Genomic DNA, 22,024 nt, shown 5'->3' with positions numbered 1-22,024 from the left:
CCCAATAATAACAGCGACATTGCATAGTCATTGTTCTTCTCTTTGTCCGTAGCTCTACCCTTCTTATACAAACATACCACAAGCACCAGAGAATCCTCCATACGTCCGGATAGAGCATGAGTTGCCTTATCCTACAACAAATATAATAAATTGAAATAGAAAATATTAACATATTGGCAACGGTTTATCAAGTTTGATTCTCGACGGAAATACGGGACGCTCTAATCTCTTGAACAAGACAGCCGAAGAGCACGCCATGACTTTAGTGAGCAGATTGATCAAATAATATGACAAGAAGATTACAAAATATTCTTATTTATAGGCCCAGGGGGCATATATTTTGCAGTAATAAGAGAAGACTTGTAGCTTTGTAAATGGCCGTGGATTAAAAAGCATGTTATTAGCCACTGTCCACCTCGCTTCGCAACTTGGATATAGTTGCAACCTCGCGGCACTGACGTGACCGGAATGGTTCCTGCAAGGTTAGATGATTTCCAGCTGCACAAAGGCGGAACGAGAAAGGCCCAGAAAACCCCCGAAAGCAGAGTCTTTTGGGCATTTAAAAACAACTTAATAAGTACTAAGTACGATAAGCCCCCCCGTAATCCAATTATCTTCCGCTCACCCCACGTAACGCTGACAGACATGATTAACCCCTCTTTAGACCCCTACACGTGAGGCTAATAGTCACCGATCTGAGAACTTCAATAAGCATGGATCCAACAGATCATCGTTCCGCAGAGCTTGTGGTGCGATCCAATGACAGTGGAGAGTTCACTCAGAGCGGACAGCTGGACTGGATTGGATTCCTCAGAGGAACAGCGGAAGCGTCTATTTCCATACTTACCAGGCTGTCCGGGTCAGGAGTCGAGCCACTCACCATAGTGGTTGCTCAAAAGCTCTGCTCGCCGCTTCGGTTATCTGGAGATGGACAGCGCAGGGTCACGGAGGCACTCTCATTCCTGAAGTCCTTCAGTTCTTTTGGCGATGTCCTTTGGTTCGGCTTTGGCATTCGTCACGTTGTTCGAAGCCTCGCAACAAGTCGTGAGGGTCTCGGCTGCGTGGCTCTGTGTGCGGCATTGGCAGAAACACACAGTGCGGACGTTGCGGCCCTTACGCTGTCGAACTACGCGGACTTGACAGCCGCACCTCGTGAGATTACCCCGTCTATCGCGCAGTGGAAGAGGCTGGTGCAGACATGCAGCGGAGCCTTGGCTCAATCCGATTTCGGCGATGTAGTGCGGGAGTTTACGCAACCAACGCGGCTACACAACACGTTCGTCGAAGCATCTGACCCACAGGCTTTGGCTGAAGCCTTAAGATATCTGGCTATGGTGACTTCGGGGCGCTTAGACTCCATTGCATTCACAGGAGGAGCGGAATGTGGCTGGGTTGGTGCCGTATCGTACTGGCTCTTAGGGCTCTCCGTATCTATCCAGACAGGAGAAGGGCCGATCACATTTTATAATAGCTCACTCAAAGACGGTTCGAAACATGCGCAAGTCAGAATCATATACGACCACAGTATCGAAAACCACTTTGAAGCAAGATCTATGGTGGTGAAGAAGAGTCACAGACTTAATAGCTTGTCGGAGTTGATAAGAGATCAACTCGCTCCAGGATCGGCCACCTTGCGGTTACAAGTACCATGGGAATCTGTGTTGACGGACACATTTGGCTCTAAACCCATTTCGATTCTTACTCAGGGTCTTCCCACCTTATTCGTGACCGCTGTCGGAAGCGTAGCAAGTCTCTTCGAAGCGGTGGCGACGGCTAGAGAGGACGTTGATCCACCTGATCTGCTCCGCCAGAATTCGGAATACCTCGAAGGAACATATGGCCGAGGGTTTGTGTACACGATGTGGAATCGCTTTCAGGAACTACCGAAGGCACGACAAAGCGAGGCCATAGATCATCTCGAGCCGAAGTTCAACGAGGCCCGTACGACTTACGAGAGAGCACTTTTACAGATATCCAATGCTTGCGAATGTGATCGACATGGAAACGGAAAAGCATCAATATGCAGTGTGGCTTTCCTGGAGACAATTGTCTACCTTGCGCGAGCATTGCCAGGCTTCATCGTTGACGAGCGTATCCGGCCTTCTATGAACGGCATTTACGGAATTTACGAGTTAATGAAATCGCGACTGGGCTTAGATCCAGTTGACAGGCTCCTGCATCATACTTATGAAAACTCTCTTACACGGGCAACAAGAGTGTTCGGAGGTGTCTCCCCATCCATGATCCGTCAGGGACAGAGTGAAGCTATTTCGGCAACAGCAGGAAATGGCTTATGTTGTTATCTTGATTCATTATGCTGTTTGTCCGACTCTGCTGAAAATCTATCTCGTGTCCACATCGTGCCTGGCTGCATACAGTTGGATAACAGAACGTTTATAGAAGTTCGTGACTCGGCATTCGAGGCGCCGAGATACAAGGCAATAAGCTCGGACCTTGTCAAAACAGTAGACTATCCAACCAGTGCCTTGCCTGACAACCTTAAGGTTGAAGCTGTTGCGACAGAAGCAGAAAGCTACGTTAGTTTTTCTTGGAAGATCACAACACCACAGCTGGAAACATGCTGGATACCGGCGGCTCAATTGGCTGCTGCGGCCATTGCTTATCAAGGACGAGTATCTTGTAGATCACACGATTGCTTGAAGATGAACAAGATTCCAGAAATACTTGTAGTCACCGGCGAGGGCGTGTATGATCCCATAGAGGCTTCATCGGGGACGATTCGTTTTGTTCCGAAGACTGGACCCGCGTGGTGCGTTTCTCTCATGTCGGGAGTTTTCAGTGGGCGGCGAACCGCATTCATGTCGTTCGGCGGGTACAATCCGTCCTACTTCATCGACCATAAGCCTATAATACTACAGAAGGGAGAGTGTTTGGATTGCTGCGTCAAGGCGCTGATGAAACTGAGCGGCGGCGAGGTCATATATAGGATTTAAGAAAGGAATGATATAAACCGTGTATAATTAGTGTGAAGTGCTTGGAAACGTAACTCGCCAACATCCTGGCAAGTTTTGGCGAACATCCTAGTCTCTCGGTAGCGTAGAGGACAAGCATCGGCTAATGAGCTGAAGGATTGTGCTGAGTCATGAGAACCAAGGCTATTGTAAATGCTGTTGGTTCGAGATTTGAGGCCTTACTCATGGTATTATTATCTATGGCTCGCTTCCCTGGCCATTGATATATCATGGTCTTTCTCAAGTCTGCCAGGACGGTAATGTAGAACGGTTCCGTTACGAATTGAGGCTTACGTGGTGAACTTCCCCAAGCATGGCGTTCTGGATCGAGGCGTACTGCGTAGTCATCTAGGAAAACAGAGGCCCTGATATCAATGCATTTCATTGTGAACTAGGACATATAGGTGTCAATTGCTGTGTACTCACCGAGTGTGTCGCGCGCGCAAGGCGCCTATGGGTTCCTTGAATTAGACAATGATGCCGGGGTATCCATGCTATCCGCCCCGCAGGCGCCATTACGGTGCTCTACAGCAAGCTTCACCGGCCGTAGAGCCACTTAGTTCAGCTCTTAGACCCCTTAGTCTAACGGTACTCGGTAGACGTCAGCCATAGACATCATCAGAGCATAAGGGACGACTATCTATTCGAAATAGGCTTACGAATTCATAGCTAGCGATTAGTTGGTTCAGAGTTGGATAACCCATTTATGTCCCATATCGTGTAGATATTATTTACTTTCTGTTCGCTAGTTGTTTAGTCTCTCGTTATCGTATAGCTTGTCGAATGATTATATTTGCCTTTCTCATAATTAAGCACCAAAATACTGACGGTGAAAATATAAGATTTATCGTAGAGGTTATAGCTTATATAACCAGCGCATATCTAACGGATGGTAGTAGATCGATCGAAATCATAAAGCCTCGCATGGGTGCGACAAGTGTAGCTTAAAGACTATCCTTACATGGTTGTTTCCATCTTTTGGTAGATGGCAACTTTAGCCGAGGTGGCCAAAATAACGAGGCCCCTGATATATACCTGAGGCGGATGCTAGCTTACCCTACGCTTAGGTTAAAGCAGTATCAGCTTAGGTTAATGTACGACAAAGGCAATTGCTCAGGGCAACTTTCGGGAAATGTATAAGGCTGTTGCGGTATGGCGTTATTTGTCACTGGTAAAGGTTCTTCCCATTAATCGTCGCATACAGCTCACCGGTCCTATCATGGCAGATATGTATCACGCCAAGGATCGCGGAAAGCCTTTAGCTCCAGCAACTCTGTTACCCTATCTCGGTCCCGCTCTTGGCCTCATCATAGGCGGTGTTTTATCTGATCAGATCCAATGGCACTAGCTCTTCTGGGTTCTCTCAATGTTCGATGCCGCGATTACAGTCATTGGTGCCCTGCTTCTCCGGGAGTCTTATGCCCCTCACCCCTTAACGCGGCTGGCTGCTGCTCAAGACCCCCTCCCCTAGAAGACACGAGACTCCATTTACGAAAGCTTTCTATGTCGATCTACTTGGGAAGCTTCGCGTCAACCTGTTTCGACCTATACAACTTCTGATCTACCGTCCTGTTATCCAACTCATTGCATTTGTGATGGCCGTCAACTTTGGTGTGTACACACTACTTCTTTCAACATTCGCTACCCTCTTCCTAGATAAGTATCACTGATCTGAGCTGATTAGTAGTTTGCATTACATTTCCATCACTCTTGGAACGACCATACCCGCACAGGTTGGAGGCCGTCTGATGGACTATACGTAGAAGCGGCTCACGGCTCAGAACAACGGAGTGGCAGTACTAGAACATCGAGCACCGTATATGTTGCTTGGCTCCATTCTGATGCCTGCTGGGCGTCTATGGTATGGATGGTCAGCGGAAGCGGGAATAACTTGGGTCATGTAGACATTGGGGCCGTCATCGTTGTGACGGGATGCTTTATTGTGGCCCAGGGGTTGTTAGCTTATTTGCTCGACGAGTCAAGCATGCAGCCTCCGCATCTCGTGTGCTGTCGAATGTCTTTGGCTTCGTCTTCCCCTTCTTTGAACCACAGTTAATAATCATTTGGGCTACGGTTGGGGAAACTCACTTCTGGCTCTGCTTTTTATTGTGTTAAGCCTTCCTGCCCCCTTCATCTTTTGGTTCTGGAGATCGAAGTTGCGGTCATTAGGCAGACATGACCAGTAAATTGATGTCAGTATCACACTTTGTCACTTGGTATCTACCCTTCATTGTCCGCCGACTTACCATACTGCCAGATTATCTACTCCTTGACAGGTTGTGGAAGCTTCAATATTCTCAGTTTACGTCTTGCCACCACGCTCTAGTACCTACTTCCTCCTTGAAAACATCTTCCACTTCTCACTTATTAAAAACTAGGTAATAGTTCTCATCTTGCATTTGCGGCTCCCAGTCCTCATATTGCAGTCAGTTTACTGACTTACTTCACGCCTTCGACCCAGGCAGCAGACCGCCTATCCTTTCCGTCTGATCTAAGGTCCTCATTGCAGATTTATGCTTTCTAGAACGATCTAGGCTCCTACCTGAATCCCCAAAACCGTTCCTTCTTTTTGTGGCTTCTCGGAATCCTGTAACGCTCAACTATCTCCACTCCTTCGTCTCCAACACCTATCTCGTATTACCTTCTCCTTCCCATCCTCATCTTCCAGTTTAAACTACAGAAGATACTCTGGTCCTGAGGCAGTCCAGAGAGAGAGCCATCTTGGCTATAAGTGGAGGACGCAAATATCCATATCAGGAAGCACTCACCTTCCGTGTCCGCCCGATAGACGTCAAGATGGATTCACCAGACCTTCACTTCCTCGACAAATACGCGATCAACAACTGTCGTCGGGTGTATGACCATTGCGTGCCGCAAGAATACACCAAAGGTACCATTTTGCACGTTCGCAACTTCCATTCAGCTTCTACTCAAGCTCTCCTCAGCGAGGAAGACCGAGAGGGCACTACTCCGCTGGTCCCGACTGCCGCAGAGACAGCTCCTGTCAAGCCGCCCAAGACCACAGACTGCATTTGGGTGGGTATGGCTCTCGGTAGCGACAAGTTGGCGGCCATCAAGCAGGAGGAAGGAGCTTCGAGCAAGATTGAGCCCGCTGAGGGATCTGCTTCTGCTTCCAAGGACGATCACCCCACTGCAGATAATCTACCGAACGAAGCACGCGCGACCAAACGCAAAGCCGGCCGAAACTGGGACTTGTTGCGGGAGCCCAAGGCTGCGGACATCATCTCCTTCGATCCGCGCGCGAAACGTGTCGTGGTGAAGAAGGTGAAGGGATATTCCTTCTGGGCGTTAAACCACCCACATGCCGTCTCAGGCTTGAGCACTGGCTACATGGTCAACAGTGAACAGATTTACTTCTTCAGAGAGTTCCGAGACGACTTCAAGAAATCCCAGAGAGATCGTTGGGTTGCCTCGTACAGCAAAGCGCAAGAAGCCTATGATCGGATTGGAGGCCCTATCGAAACCCCTCAACCGGCAAATCAGGGAGTACCTGAAGTTGAGGACGACCACACTGCCGACGATTCTAAAGTTTCTGTCAACGAACACGAGAATGACGCTAAACAGAATGCACCCATCGAATCTGATCAGCAAGCTGATAATCAACTTGCAGTTGAGGCGAATGTGGTGCCCGGCCATGACGAGGAGATGAATACGACTAACGCCTTACAGCAGGTGGACATGCTCGGCATTCATGTCTACATGGATCAAGAACTTCAGCAAAGCGTTGAGCAGGCAACAACGAAGAAAGGCTCCAAGATCGTTCAGGACCAGGGACCATCTCATACGGTCTCAGCTATGCCGGTCGCGTGCTCCAATATCATCTCGATTCGGGATACATCTTCCGATCTCTCAGAGCCGAGAGACTTAAGAGCCTTTAGCCCTCTAACAGAGATTGGTGATGAAGTAGGACTTGGGATCAAGGAAATCAGTATCCAGAATCAAGTTACAGAGCGGGTTGCTGATGCTGCCGTTCGCGCGAACGGCAAAGGCGCCAACGCAATGCCAGTCCATCCGAAGATCCTAGACCCAGAGAGCCACAGGTCAAAGCCCAAACGCCACCGTGCTCTGGAAGACGATGGATACATCGCTGATGATGACAACTATCAGCAACAGTACACCAACAGAGTGGCCAAGGTGCTGAAGGCCCTAATCGACAAGCTACAGAAACGAGGACAGGGAGCTTTGCTTCACCAGATTCACACTCTGGCAAAGTGCTTAGACAAGAAAGAGGGGCCGGCTCACGGATCCGCTCTGACAGTTTCGCTGAATATTCCAGACAAGATCCACGACAAAGATTGCTCCAAGATGCTTGCTGAACTATACAGCATCTTCCCCTACCTGAAAGCAGACACCGAGGGCATGAAGCCGAAGACGCTCGCGTGGATGTTAAAGGGACTTCGTCTCACTGGTTCATCGGTCGACCTGCCGTTGATCAGAGCTTACTTGGTAGCTTTCAACTTGGAGATGCGCCGGGAAATTGGTGACAAAATTCCAAAGCGCGATGAGTTCACCGTGGAGAGACTTATCGACATGCTTTGCGCGGCTCGCGACCATGCTGAGGCGATTGTGCACCATGCGGGTCCATCTGATATGAAAGCGGCGGGGGACAAGGACTTTCCTCACCCGGATGAGAACGGCGAAGTCTGGGCGCATATGAATTGGACTGATACGCGAACGACTTGAGAGCTTGGTTGTCGGCATCGCTATGGGACTACACGCACCGACGGCAGCCATTGACTGCTTTTTCTTCCTTCTCTTTTCTCTCTCTTTCTTATCATACTGGCGGAGGCATTTGCGGGGATTTGACTTTTTTATTCTTTGTTTTGATGGGTTCAAGACAATCACCAGGCATGGTTTTGGGGATGCCCCAAAGGATCCAACTTCATGCTACATTGCTGGTTTGCATGAGACGAGTGGTCATAGATGGCGTTTTATATCCACCACCTGAAGGCCGCTTATCGGTCGCTCAGAGTCTTCGAAACTGCTATTGCTTAGCACAGATAGTACTCTAGACGTTCGGATATGGGTCAGACAGAATAATTGCAATCCGCTTCCACTTTAGAAGCGTGGACTTTGATCCCTAAATTCAAAATTCGCCGAGCCTCGCCGCAGCCGCTATCAGGCATATTTGTGCAGCAGTATTTAATCAGCACCACTTCAGCATTTAAAAGGATATATTAGGTCTGAATCAATATCTTATCCTCCATTTTCAACTTCTGTTCATCGAATACCCTCCCCTAAGACCATCTTGTACAAACATCTTGAGTTACACAACGAGATATGGCAGAGTCAAACGCGACATGTACAGGGTGTGGAGAATGGATCAATGGCGCGGAGGGATGCACAGACTGCGCAGAAAAGCGAGCATGAGGTCGTCTCATGAAACTTTGATTCAAACCACGCCATGTGAGTATGTCACCAGGTGATGCACCTTGACGAACGCAAGGGTTAATGATGAAATAGTGACATATATCAATATCAGATGTGAGGAATCATGGCGCTCGACCCTTGTTTTTCCAATCACTTTATGATCCTTAGTATAAGTACAAAGTCCAAGGTGAATGTGAGCTCAGACGTTGGATGCTGGAGATCTTAAAACGCCCTTTTCCAGAAACCTGGGGTTTGAGGGAGCCGTTGTTCCCCGACTTTGTTTATATGCGAGACTATTGATTAAAACGATACTCCACGCTCTTTATGTGTGCAGAACGCAAAAATAAATTTCTATTACATATTTGAAACAGTGAGTATGAGTATGATAAAGATGTCCTACATTTCGTAGAACAGTGTATATCATCGATTTTTTGGGTGTCCTTTTTGGTGGCTGAAGTCATGGTTGAGGTCTCGTAGGTTGTATGTAGGCCGCCAAGATTGAACCCCGGCCCTGGTGGGACCCCACTACAAGCTCCCCGTCCAATCATTTCCTACCCCACCCGAGATTTCTAGGCCTTTCGATGGAAGCTTCGCCTTACCAGTGAGTGGGCTGCACTGCTTTTATTTTGCTACGGCTCTCCTCCAGCTCACTCTCTCTGCCTGATCGATCTCCAACGACAAGACTTTCGAGTGTGGCCCTGCAAACCCCGAGAACCTCAATCCCATACAGATCCCAAACAGATCCGGACCGACCTTCTCCAACATCAACTTTGCCTTCACACCAGCAGCCATGTCGACCGCCGACGAGCTCAAAGCTCTGGGCAACAAGGCCATCGCCGCAAAGAACTTCGACGAGGCTATGTAAGTCTGCCCCGGCCTGCCTCCCTTCCTAGCAATACAACACAGTCACTCCATTTTAAAATACTATAGAAAACTCGCATGCTGACATCCCTTCCCTTCCAGTGACTACTTCACCAAGGCCATCGCCATCACACCCGAGAACCACATCCTCTACAGCAACCGATCCGCCGCCTACGCCTCCAAGAAGGAGTGGGACAATGCGCTGAAGGACGCCGAGAAGACCACAGAGATCAAGCCCGACTGGCCAAAGGGCTGGAGCCGCAAGGGCGCAGCTCTGTACGGAAAGCGTGATCTGCTCGGTGCCAACGACGCCTACGAGGAGGGCCTCAAGCTGGACCCAAACAATGCAGGCCTCAAGAATGATCTCGCCAGCGTGCAGAGAGCGATGGAGCAGGAGGCGGGCATGCCAGGTAGGTGCCAATCGCTGCTGCAAAGCCATATTGTGACATGCTGACTTACCTCCCCAGGCATGGGCGGTGATCCGTCTGGCGGCCTCGGACAGATGTTCAACGACCCTCAGCTGATCCAGAAGCTCGCCTCGAATCCCAAGACCAGCGCCCTCCTCGCAGACCCGACCTTCATGGCCAAGCTACAAGCCATCCGCAACAACCCCAAGAACACACAGGAGCTCTTCAGCGACCCGCGGATGATCCAGGTTCTTGGCGTCCTCATGGGTGTGGACATGGATATGGCGATGCCGCCTGAGGGTGGTGCTGCCGGCGCCTCGTCTAGGCCCACCGAGGTTGAGGAGGAGATGCCAGATGCTCCGCCACCGAAATACACTCCACCCCCGCAGAAGAAGGCCCCCGAGCCCGAGCCCGAACCGGAGCCGATTGAGGAGGACGAGGAGGCCGTTGCCGCCAAGAAGGCCAAGGAGGAAGCCGACAAGGAAAAGGCCATCGGCACGGAGAACTACAAGAAGCGCAACTTCGACGCCGCGATCGAGCACTACCAGAAGGCGTGGGATCTGCACAAGGACATCACCTACCTCAACAACCTGGGCGCTGCGTACTTTGAGAAGGGCGACTATGCCGCCTGCGTCGAGACCTGCACCAAGGCCGTGGAGGAGGGCCGGTCGCTGTACGCCGACTTCAAGGTGATCGCCAAGAGCTACGCGCGCATTGGGTCCGCGTACGAGAAGCAGGGCGACCTGGAGAAGGCAGTCGAGCACTACAACATGTCCCTCCGCGAGCACCGCACGCCGGACGTAGTCAACAAGCTGCGTGCCGCCGAGCGCAAGAAGATCGAGGACGCCAAGAAGGCGTACGTGGATCCGGCCAAGGCGGAGGAGGCGCGCGAGGAGGGCAATGCCAAGTTCAAGGCGTCCGACTGGCCCGGCGCCGTGGCCGCGTACAGCGAGATGATCAAGCGGGCGCCCGAGGACCCGCGCGGGTACAGCAACCGCGCCGCCGCCTTCGTCAAGCTGCTCGAGTTCCCCAGCGCCCTCGACGACTGCGACGCCGCCATCAAGCGCGACCCCAAGTTCATCCGCGCCTACATCCGCAAGGCCCAGGCGTACTTTGGCATGCGCGAGTACAGCAAGTGCCTCGACGCCTGCACCGAGGCCAGTCAGGTCGACGCCGAGCACCACGCCGGCGCCAACGCCCGCGAGATCGAGCAGCAGCAGCAGAAGGCCATCACGGCCATGTACGCGGCCCGTGAGAACGAGACCGAGGACCAGACGCGCGAGCGTCTCGCGCGTGATCCTGACGTAAGTGACCCTACATTCAACAAGCCAAGAAAGTACGATCCTGGTGACTAATTGCCGCGACAGATTATGAGCATCATGCAAGACCCCGTCATGCAGGCCATCCTGCAGCAGGCGCAGTCTGACCCGGCCGCTCTTTCCGAGCACATGAAGAACCCCAGCGTGCGGTCCAAGATCCAGAAGCTCATTGCTGCCGGTGTTATCCGCGTCGGTCGGTAGAGTAAGGACAAGCGCAGGGGTAGAAAATTGGAGGACGGCTGATCAAGTGAGTAGTTGACAGTATGCATGACCACAGCTGAGGTGATCACATCTCGTGAGATATGATGCCATGCAAGCGGAGTTTGCTGGCGCACATGCCGAGTTTCGGAAGCGACGTTCTACTACCACACCCCCAGAGCAGCCGTGCAGGAGGCGAGGCGTTGTATTGTATCGCTTGTTGAGTTGACAGATGGAGCAGGACCAAATTTGCCAGGTTTTTGTAATCCTAGCCGGAAATACAGCTAAATAATGACAAAAGACATGATACACCCACATGCTCGCTTTCGCGTAAATGGTTTGCAGATATGGATTAACAAAATAGATTATTGATTTGATTGTTCTCAGGTCTATGTACGGAATGTGTCAGGACCTCCTGTATTTCCGTATCTATCACGGGAGTCAATGCATTTCTGGTCGCATTGCCGACGACATCCTTGGTTTGCCTTCCCTTGTCTTTCTGTTGGGGTTATGTGACCTGCTTTGGAGCTGTGTCTTGTATCATGCGCCAGGTCCGACACCATGCTGAACTCAACTCCATATAATCAAGAACCTGTATCTTGTTGTCTCTAAGCGTATATATACACGGCATTGTTCGCGCCGCTCAAGATTATGGATTAACCTCCTCGAATACAAATCACCTGCTTAGCGCCTGGCTCGCTCAACAGCAGCAGGGCTCTTGACAGCCTTCTCAACGGCACTCGTCATGGCGAGTCCGACAGGGGTCATTGCGCCGCTAGATGACGGGGCAGGAGTGTTACTCCTGGTTGGGGGAGCGGAGCGGTTGAGAGCCATGTGAGCTCTCACCAAGTGGCCGGCAGCAAGAGCACTGCAAAGTGAGAGTTCGCCCGCCATAACAGACGCAGCGACAATTCGAGCAAGTCGGCGAGCGTTCTCTCCGGGGTTGGTAGGATGGGGCCCACGGACGCCAAGTAGATCAAGCATAGCGCCTTGCGGTTCAAGGATCGTGCCACCACCTAACGTGCCAACCTCAATGGAAGGCATTGAAACGGAGATCTGGAGAGATCCGCGCAGGCTGTTTATATGTCAGTGAAAGTCGCTTGTAAAGGATTAATAATGTCACTTACTTCTTCATGATGGTGATACAGTTCGCACTCTCCACCACCTGCGCGGGATCTTGACCGGTAGCAATAAAGATCGCCGTAACAATATTCGCTGCGTGAGCGTTGAACCCTCCAACACTGGCTGCCATGGCTGAGCCAATGAAGTTCTTGGAGATGTTGAGATCCACGAGCGTATCAACGTCAGTTTTAAGAACATTCTTGACAATGTCGCCCGGAATGATCGCTTCTGCCACAACACTCTTGCCACGTCCCTCAATCCAGTTAATAGCAGCTGGCTTTTTATCAATGCAGTAGTTTCCAGAAACGGAAACAATATCCATATCCGGGAAGCCACCCTCTGTTGACATGACTGAGAGGGCATGCTCGACACCCTTTGAAATCATGTTCATTCCCATGGCATCTCCAGTTGTTGTCTTGAATCGAATATAGAGATTGGTGCCAGCCAGTGCTGTCTTCATCGACGCCAACCTCGCAAAACGACTCGTGGAATCGAATGCCTTCTTCATCATGTTCTGTCCAGCCGGAGAATCAAGCCAAAGCTTAGCGGCACCAGCTCGCTCGAGCGTCTCGAAGCTCACACATGGTCCGCGGGTCATGCCATCGCCAGTCAGAACAGTAACAGCACCTCCACCAGCGTTGATGGCTTTACATCCACGACTCGCGCCTGCAACCAAGACACCTTCGGTTGTTGCCATCGGGATGAAATAACTCTGTCCGTCGATGACAAGAGGTCCAGCAACACCCACAGGAATTGGCATGTAGCCGATGACATTCTCACAGCAAGCCCCCAGAACCTGCTCCCAGGCATAGTTATCATAGGGAAGTTTAGATCGATCCAGCAGGCTCGTAAGGTCGGCAGTCGCTCTTGTCCGTGAGATGATAGTCCTCCGAACCTTAACGGCGCGGGTGCAATCCTTCAAGGCTCTCTCCAAACCATGTCCTGGAATCTTGCCTTTCAACGCGAGTGTGACCACTTCCTCGTCTGTCATTTCAGGCACCCGCTTCTCCGCTAGCATCTTCTCGAGTTCTGGGAAGCTTCTCTGAACCGCCGAGCTTGACAAAGACTTCGTAGACATGGCACGCGGAAGCACTTGGGAATCATTTTCGTCATCAGTCGGTGCCGGTGTTGGCGGTTGAGCCGGAAGCTGCTGTCTTGGTCGCTGGTACTCGCCCAGGGGCAAGGTTGCAGACTCGGTATCGTTGAATCGTTGTGCTTGGTCCAGATCCTTAGGGTCAAGTGGGTGATCCGGAACATTGGGATCCTTGATTCCCCAGCGCGCAGCATTGAACAGGTATCCATTTAGCGCGACACTCATGGCCAATGCAACAACGATCCATTTTGATAGAACGGGGTCTTCCAAACTCTTTAGAATACCGCCCACCATTCGTCCCCCCATACCATACCCAAGGTCTGAATCCTCGCTACCTGGCTTAATAGGAGGAAGTGCATAATGAACTGACGGAAACTCCAACTCGTATTTAATTGGAGTTAAAACAGTCACGACCGTTTCCTGGTTGTTTGTCTTTGCTGAAGCTAGGATCGCATCCAGTCCGTTTGAAGCGACCTTGAAGGGATCAACTGGGGGCGCGGTGACGAGTCCGCCAAGACCACCAGTCCAAGAAGAAATCGTGGCTAGGGAGTTTGGACCACGGAAGGGGATGGTGCAGAGGTTGATGACATTGACGAGGACAAATCCGGAAATCATCAAGACCTTGAACTTTGGTACACTAGTGCTCTTCATCTGTCGGCCGAACAAAGATGTACCAGGCTTGACCTGGCCGTCAGCCATCTGGGCGACATTCTCAGCGACACGGCCGCTAACCCCGTCATCTTCCAATGCTCGACGCATCTCAACATGGCGCTTGATGCGGTTGATCTCCAGCTTGATGCAGAGAATAGCTGTGTAGAATGTGAACAGCAGAATGCAGTCAAAAACCAGGATCCAGGCGGCCAGGAAGCAAAATTGTTGTAGGCCTCCCTGAACACCAGATGCGGCGCCAGCGACAAGCAGACCAATCTCGATAGCATAGTCCTTCAGAATATCGTAGCCCTTCTCCCTGATTGCAACCTGAATGGCTGATTGGATCGCACTAGAGGATGGATCAGATGCCTTCTTTCCTGCCTTATCCTGGAGGCGCTTGTGCTCGATCGCATGGGACAATACGGCTCGAGTCAAAACAATGTTCTTCTCGAACCCAACCGTAACGACCAGGAACGGCAGGCCCTCGGACAAAAGAACCAGGGAAATTGGCACGCCTAGCTTGGTGGTAACAATGAGACCGAACATGAAGGCGAAAACCGAGGAGAAGAGGACGCTAGTGGCCAACCATACATTCGAGCCCATGCGGCGCATAGACAAGAACAAGGAAACGAAAGTCAGGTGCATCGAGAGGTAGCCAAGGACCATGATGATGATGTCGAGGGTCTCGGCATTCTTCAGGAGGTCGATGAATTCCACCCATGCATTCTGGATCCAGCGCACTATGCTGCTTCTTGTGTGAACCCTAGCAGCCTTCATAATCCACATCTTCTTCTCTTTTCCATGCTCGGTTTCGATTGTCTCCTGGCCTGGGATATCATTGGGTATCTCCTGGGCAACGGCAAGGAACTCGGGCGCCTGGCTGTAAGGGAGCGAGAAAGCCAAGGCGCTGTCCTGGGAATAAGTCGTGAGAGAATTGGAGGTGGAGGGCAGCTCGGTAATGGAGAGATTCTGAGGGATCGGAACCGTATGCACAAGAGGCGCCGTCTTGGGGGCATCGTTTGAGAGGGAGTCGGGGAAAACGAGAGTCAAGAGCGCCAAGTGGTCGACGTCCTTGCCAACAACTGCATCAGCATCGTGAGACTGCCATTTCCACGCAGAGTCGGGACCGGCGCGCAAGCTTCTGCTGCCCTCGGTCAAGGACGACCAGTCAGCCTTGCGAACGCTGATAGTGGCATCAAAAAGGCTCTCCTCGAGAAGACCAAGGTAGGTCGAGCTGGCGAGCAGTGCAACCACAACCACGGTGTGGATTGGATGCGAGGAGGTGATCTTGGACAGGAGCTGGAGCAGGGGCGTGATCTTGGTGTTGAGCCATGAGGGGGGACCAGCCTGAACAGCGGGCTGTTCGCCCCGAAATCGGGAGGGAATAACGGAGGAGATCATGTTGAAGAGATCGCGGGCCAATTCGGGGGCTGGACTACACTGAATGCATTGGCAGCCGGGGCAGTCGTGGGTCAGGGGTAGTCTCTTGAGCGGGTCTGAGTATTTTTGTGAGCACACACGCGAAGATGTCGTTGGTGAAGAAGCAGGAAGCGCAAAACGAACACGGCGAGCCGCCGACATGTTGGAGAACAGTGTGAAAACTTGAAGCTCTTCACCGTCGCATAAGAGATATACCAGAGCAGTGCAGTATGGTATGAAAAGGTGCAACAGCGAGAAAGATGCAGATGGCTGGGGACAGGGCAAAGCCTACCAATTCAATCTGATTTTCGCGTTCACGATATTACGTCCTCCGCCAGACTCGAGAAATAGCACACAGGAATCCTCAAGGGGTCGAGGGACGGGTCAATTTGCAGTTGTCGTGGAACAGGAGGAGCGGTGACGGCGTGCGGCAGACTCGATGTGACTGGTCGGCGGTGCGAATTACAACACAACAGGTACCACGCAGCGGGTGTCTGGTGTCTAAAGATGGAAGAGAGGCAAGCCTAAGGAGCAGAAAGACTGGAGGGATTCGTTGTGCAGAGTTGTCCTCTGTTGAGTCTGAGCCTCGAAGCTTAAAAAGACGAGGCGGAGGAGGCAGCTGCTGCCGTTCGGCTCGTAGGTAGGAGGGAATCGGAGGACGGGACGGGATGATGGCGGTGGTGGTGGTGGTGGTGGTGTGGCGGTAGGTAGAGAGGTAGAGGTAAGAAAGCAGTAGTGCGGTGGTGGTGGTGATGATATGAGGGCCGATTAAAAAAAGAATTTCCCGCGTCGCTGTTGCTCCTTCTTGCGGCAGGCTGCTGTACTTCCCAGCAGCCTGCAGGTGGTGTGCTACCTAGGTACCTAGACCTAGTGCTGCTGCTGCTGCTGCTGCTGCTGCACGGTTACACGAAAAGGAAGGGGCTTTTGGGCCCGTCCCTCCTCGCTCCTACTGTAAGAGAAGATCCAGGGCAGTAATCAGTAGCATTCAATGGCATCCTCCTTGGTATCTCCACTACCAACGTTCTCAGATTCGCTCCCTAGGTACTGTACCACACGCCCAAACGTGCACTAACACGCCTAGTTCCATCAGGCCAATTTGCAAGGCCCCCGGCAACGCAATTTAGCGGTCTGATAGGCCCAACTTTGCCTCTGAACCTGGTTCCGCGTGGCTGATCGCCCGCTCTTGATGTCAGTCTGTTTGTCTCAGCGTGGTTAGTGTTTCTTTCTTTCCCAGGTTCCTTTCTCTCTCCGGTGAAGAATCGACGAGGGCGGTCAAGGTCAAGGTCAAGCAATCTGGAAGGTCAAGAAGGAGCGATCCGGCACCGATGCTCCCCAACGATTTCCTCCTGATATTGTTCACCTTCTACTGTCCCTGGGTAGGTGTTTCTTTGTCCTCTAAGCATCGAGATGTTGACAGCGATGGCATCTGCTGATCCAATCTCACACACATTTAGGTACAGTAAAAATGAGCTAATTGCCTACATATTGTTGGACTTACCTAAAAGGCCTCTTTAGTTCCCTCACTAACTTCCCTGCTTTGTTAACGTTGGAGGGCAATTAGCCAAGCCATTCCGGTAGCACCATTGCTGTGGCCCTCAATCGCGCTTTCCTGCCTGTTGGCCCGTTGGTGTGTAACGAACAAATTGAATAGACAGCTACAGCTACGTACTTCATAAGGAAAGAACAATATCAAGACACTTCAGTTTTGGATGCACCCACGCACAGCCTAGAGTAACGAGGTGGCATGTGGGCAGTCGCGATCCCTTATCGTCTTTATCGTGCTTTCCGTGCCTAATCAAACTAAATTTCTGCAGCTGCCAGCTTCAGCTAGGCAGGGTCTAGGTGGTCCCCTCCTGCCTTTTGATTGAGATTCCCAGGCCTGACTACCCTGTAATGGCTAAGCTCGCGAAGTGGCTGCCGATCTGCTTCTTTGCGGACTCGGAGTCGAAGGTCTGATGCAATTACGAACATCTCTCATATTCAGGAGAAGCGATGTAATCTGGACGTGATTCATATAAATTTGAGAGTCGAAGATTGCATGAACCATGGCATCCCACGAAGGGATCTACTATGCAGTAGAGAGTACATTATTTGGTAGTTGACTTTCTTGCCAAAGTCCGTCGGAGATTAAGATTGGAAGGCATGATGGAGCGTGCCTGAGTACCTAGTAGTCAGTCGGGTACCTGCCCCGCCAAACATTTCGCTGATAATGCGTCGAGGACCCCGCATTCAGTGTGTCGATGGATGTAGATAAGGTAAGCTGTGCACTGTTATCTCAGATCTGAAGACGGCCAATTGTCAGACCTCGAACGATATGAGGCTGGTCCGAGGTAGCACATGGTGATACTACCATGGACATGATCACATCTTGTCTTTGCAGAGCCGGTCATAATTAGATCAACGCCATAGACTCACGCGAGAGACTCTCCAAGTCAAAAGCCTGGTGAAGCCTTGTTGACCATGGCAGACGAGCCCTTCAAGCCAGCTCTGATAGTTGTCGACCTTCAAGAAGACTTCTGTCCACCTGTAAGTCCCTACACTTGTGAATCCAGTATTTCATGCAAGAATCGACTGACAAGTCCCTCAGAACGGTGCACTCGCGGTTAATGAAGGTCGCGATGTTGCGCCACTTATCAACTCTCTCCTCTCCCTCCCATTCGTAGCCAAGATCGCCACGCAAGACTGGCATCCAGCCGACCACATCTCCTTCGCTTCCAACCATGCCGACAAGCAGCCCTTCGTCGACTTCGCCACCGTCGTCAACCCTGATAATGCCTCCGAGAGCTACTCCACACGCCTGTGGCCCGTTCACTGTGTGCAGAACACCACTGGCGCCGAGCTGATTCCGGAGCTGGAGGCTGACAAGGTCGAGACCGTAATCAAGAAGGGCACAGACCCGCGGGTAGAAATGTACAGCGCTTTCTACGATCCGTTTGAGGCGCCGAGGGTCAGTGACTCTGGGCTGGCGGGCGTCTTGAAGGAGAAGGGCGTCACACATGTGTATGTGGTCGGCCTGGCTTTCGACTACTGCGTAAAATGTACCGCCATGGACGCGGCAAAAGAGGGCTTCACCACATATGTCGTTGAGGAGGGCACTAGAGCAGTAGATGCACCAAAGTGGGAGGAGTGCAAAGCAGAGCTGCAACAGAAAGGGGTTGTGGTTGTCAGCGCTGATGGCCCAGAGGTTGCGAAGCTTAAGGGATGACCCATCAACATCGCAAATGGCACGGTGAGGAGGAGCAGGTGGATATATGTACAGCCACATGTCTAAATGTTTGGACAAAGTGGAGTGAGCTGGAGACCGCAACAATATGGGGTACAATGCTCCTGTGCTACAGGTAAATATGCTTGCATAGGTACGACTCAAGGAGAGTAATTAGGGCAAGTGGTAGACATACACTTCGCCATTATTTGTTTGCACGATGACGCAAGAAAACATCTTATAGTCTGTATGGTCAATTTGTCGAAATAAATCAGGCCGATTCTTCTACAATTGAATAAAGTGAACGAGACAATCTATCTATCTAGGCTTCCTCCTTTGTGTCTACAAAGGTGTGGGGACTGGTTTCAAAGCCCCCGATGTCGCCTTCCTGAACAATTTTTCGGATCTCAAGTTCCTCTTCATCACTAAGCTCTACCTTGACCGAAGCCAGGTTTTCTTCCAGATACTTGATTCTCTTGGTTCCGGGGATCGGTATAATGTCATCGCCCTGCTTGAGAACCCAGGCAATTGCCAGCTGCGAGGGTGTGCACCCCTTCTTACTCGCAATGTTCTTCAGCTGATCGACCACCTTGAGGTTCTTCTTCATATTCTCCTCTTGGAAGCGGGGAACCCACTTGGTACGGATATCGCTCGAGCCAGCTACGGCTTCAGTACTTGTCACGGCACCGGTTAGGAGGCCTCGGCCGATAGGCCCAAAGCATACAACAGCCACCCCTAGTTCGCGGCAGGTTTGAAGGAGGTTGGTGCTGGCTTCATTTTCGATATCAAGTACGAAAGCAGAGTACTCGACTTGCACGCAAGCTACGGGTGCAACCTTGCAAGCACGGCGAAGGGTGCTCGAAGTGGCCGAGCATAGCCCAATGTGTTTGACCTTGCCCTCTCTGGAGATTATTAGACATTGCTTCTGGAATCTGAGTGTAGATGCTGACCCTTGGAGCTCGACCATTGCTCGCATGGTTTCCTCAATAGGGGTGTTCTTGTTGATATGATGCACATAATCTAGAATAATCACATCATATCAACCCCTGAAGGCAGTGAAGAAAGGGGCGGTTTGCGGACTTACACAAGTCAATACAGTCGACACCGAGTCTCTTAAGGCTCTCCTCGCACGCCTTTTTGCAATATTCGGCAGAGCTGTCAATGCCTTTCATATTTACCTTTTCGTCCATAATGAGTCCGAATTTAGAAGCAAGGAAAATCTCATCGCGCTTCCCAGTGCGTTTGAACCATTTGGCCAGGATCTCTAGATTGTTGAAGTAAATACTGCGAGGTGTGAGTATTTACTTTCTTCAGCACTAGATCCTCTGAAGCCGTACTCAGCGGTATCCCAGAATGTTTCTCCCAGCTCGACTGCCCGATCTAAGACCTTGAACTGTTCCTCTTCGCTAGGAGCATCACCGTAGGCTCCTGACAGGACCATTAATCCAAAGCCCATCGCCGAAACAAGTGGGCCATTCTTTCCGAGTTTACGCCGTGGAAAGGTTTTAGATGCCATTTTGAATTAGGACGAATTTTATGGACTAGGCGGGCTTTACAAGAGCTCTGAGGAGCGTGTTGAAAAAAGCACTTTTTGCATAGAGCGCTAGGTAGGAGATTTATATATGTTCGCTTTAGCCTGGACAGACGCGTTGTAACAATTCAGCGATATAACGGCTATCTCGGTGAGTATCCCTCCCCGTAAGTCCGCTCAACGGCTTCTATGTCCGATACAAAGCCCACAAAATATAACCTGACGAGAACTTCTCAGCGGTTCACATTGGTGTTTTCTGCGGTCTCAGCTATGTAATGATGCCCGGGTGCCTGTCGGCCAACCAATCATTGCATTGGAACCCCGAACCAGCCAATGACTAGGTCAATTACAGTGGGGCCACGCCTGTACTTAGATCCGCAACTTCCACCTAGGTTTGAGTTTCTCCCCGAATCAATCGAAAAGCCAGGCATATGATCCCATGAGAAGCATTGCAGCTCTGGATTTCAAGTTTCGAATCAATAAACATATGCTGTAACACCTGGATTGTTCTTCCCGGATTGGATGACCATGGGAGGCGATTACCCACCCAGTATGGCTCATGGGCGTCGACTTCGTCACCGCACAAGCCGGAGACAAACCAAAACCGGCTGCCGCACCTGCAAGTGAGTCCCTGTAATTCCTTTGATCTCGATCAGGAATAGAAAATGACTCACATAAGTTGCCAGAATTCGAAAGGTCAAGTGTGATGAGGGGCGTCCGGCGTGTCGTCGATGTGTCTCGACTGGCCGTTCATGTGATGGCTATGGAATCTGGGGCGGTGGAGGGAGCTCTTGCCAAATTCGACAGAAGTATTCAGTACCAAGGACCAATGGTAATGCTCCGTCACTCCCCGTATGCATCCCAGCATACACTGCCAGTACGGAAGAGTGGGAATACTTTGACTGGTTCAGGTGCCGAAGTTCTAAGAAATTGCCGGGCACCCTTGTCTCGACTGTCCGGGACACATTACTCTGCCAGGCCAGCCTACAGGAGCCTGCCGTAATGCATGCTGTTTTGAGTCTAAGCTCTATTCATAAGAGAGATACCTATGTGGGTGTCTATGGAACTCAGCAAGACAGCGTTCTTGACCAGCAGGAGCGTTTCACGTTACAACACTACACCAACGCCATCCGTCTCCTACAACCACATCTCTCTTCTACTGACAAATCGTCCACGCGTACGATTCTAATCACCTGTTTCGTTTTCATCTGCTTAGAGCTCCTGTGCGGCCGCTTTGCAACAGCTCAAAGCCACCTACAAAACGGACTGAGGATCATCAGAGAGTTAAAAACATCGCCCAACACAGATGAAAGTTTTCTATTCCTTGAGACAGTTCCGGACTCAGTTGACGACTCCATAGTCAAAGCATTTTGTCGGCTCGAGTTTCAGTTAGAGATGTTCAGACATACTTACCAGCATCCCTGCTTAATCTTACAGACTCCTGGGCCTGAATTATCGACATGTCTGCTTCAATCTGTCAAGTCAGCATGGGATCGACTCGAGCGGCTCTTCAATAAGATATTTCATCTGACTGAGCAGGGGCGACACCAGCATCAGAGCCTCGACTGCTCCTTCAACGGATACCCGCCTTGGTTGCACGCCTATCAAAAGCATGTACAGGCCGAACTTTCTACCTGCCTCATACTCCTAGAAGCTTCTCGGAAAGTTTTAGAGGCGCAAGATCCCAAAGGACTGGCTTGTCGCATCCTGTTCGTCTACCACACCATGGCAGTCATTATGGCAGACACAAGCCTGCGGCTGGACGATGAATCTGTTTATGACTCTCATACGGAGCAATTTGTCTCGATACTGAACCAGTCGGTGGCGATGCATCAAATCGGATCTTCCGGATCTCCAA

General features: G+C 51.1%; 5 protein-coding genes across 5 annotated transcripts; 3 read left to right on the top strand and 2 right to left on the bottom strand.

The window, feature by feature from the left end:
* Nucleotides 1–5,768: 5,768 nt before the first annotated feature.
* On the top strand, nt 5,769–7,676 carry UCRPA7_8504 (hypothetical protein; the record flags this gene model as incomplete). Its single annotated transcript, XM_007921017.1, has 1 exon — nt 5,769–7,676. The coding sequence occupies one exon, from the start codon at nt 5,769–5,771 to the stop codon at nt 7,674–7,676; it is 1,908 nt and encodes a 635-aa protein (XP_007919208.1).
* A 1,268-nt stretch (nt 7,677–8,944) lies between these two features.
* On the top strand, nt 8,945–11,151 carry UCRPA7_8503 (putative heat shock protein sti1 protein; the record flags this gene model as incomplete). Its single annotated transcript, XM_007921016.1, has 5 exons — nt 8,945–8,964; nt 9,105–9,224; nt 9,327–9,634; nt 9,692–10,935; nt 10,999–11,151. 5 exons carry the CDS (start codon nt 8,945–8,947, stop codon nt 11,149–11,151), a joined length of 1,845 nt encoding a protein of 614 aa, XP_007919207.1.
* A 681-nt stretch (nt 11,152–11,832) lies between these two features.
* UCRPA7_8502 (putative 3-hydroxy-3-methylglutaryl-coenzyme a reductase protein) lies at nt 11,833–15,415 on the bottom strand (the record flags this gene model as incomplete). The annotated part of the gene is made up of 2 exons (XM_007921015.1): nt 11,833–12,223; nt 12,276–15,415. 2 exons carry the CDS (start codon nt 15,413–15,415, stop codon nt 11,833–11,835), a joined length of 3,531 nt encoding a protein of 1,176 aa, XP_007919206.1.
* Nucleotides 15,416–17,673: 2,258 nt separating this feature from the next.
* On the top strand, nt 17,674–18,638 carry UCRPA7_8501 (putative pyrazinamidase nicotinamidase protein; the record flags this gene model as incomplete). The annotated part of the gene is made up of 2 exons (XM_007921014.1): nt 17,674–17,688; nt 18,021–18,638. The coding sequence occupies 2 exons, from the start codon at nt 17,674–17,676 to the stop codon at nt 18,636–18,638; spliced, it is 633 nt and encodes a 210-aa protein (XP_007919205.1).
* A 319-nt stretch (nt 18,639–18,957) lies between these two features.
* Nucleotides 18,958–20,151, bottom strand: UCRPA7_8500 (putative aldo-keto reductase protein; the record flags this gene model as incomplete). The annotated part of the gene is made up of 4 exons (XM_007921013.1): nt 18,958–19,537; nt 19,586–19,655; nt 19,720–19,919; nt 19,973–20,151. 4 exons carry the CDS (start codon nt 20,149–20,151, stop codon nt 18,958–18,960), a joined length of 1,029 nt encoding a protein of 342 aa, XP_007919204.1.
* Between the last annotated feature and the right edge of the window lie 1,873 nt (nt 20,152–22,024).

Source organism: Phaeoacremonium minimum (genome assembly GCF_000392275.1).
Source record: "Phaeoacremonium minimum UCRPA7 unplaced genomic scaffold PA7_03_scaffold_597, whole genome shotgun sequence".
Lineage (NCBI taxonomy): Eukaryota > Fungi > Ascomycota > Sordariomycetes > Togniniales > Togniniaceae > Phaeoacremonium > Phaeoacremonium minimum.
Note: the sequence above shows the minus strand (reverse complement) of the source record. Positions and strands in the feature narration are given on the sequence as shown.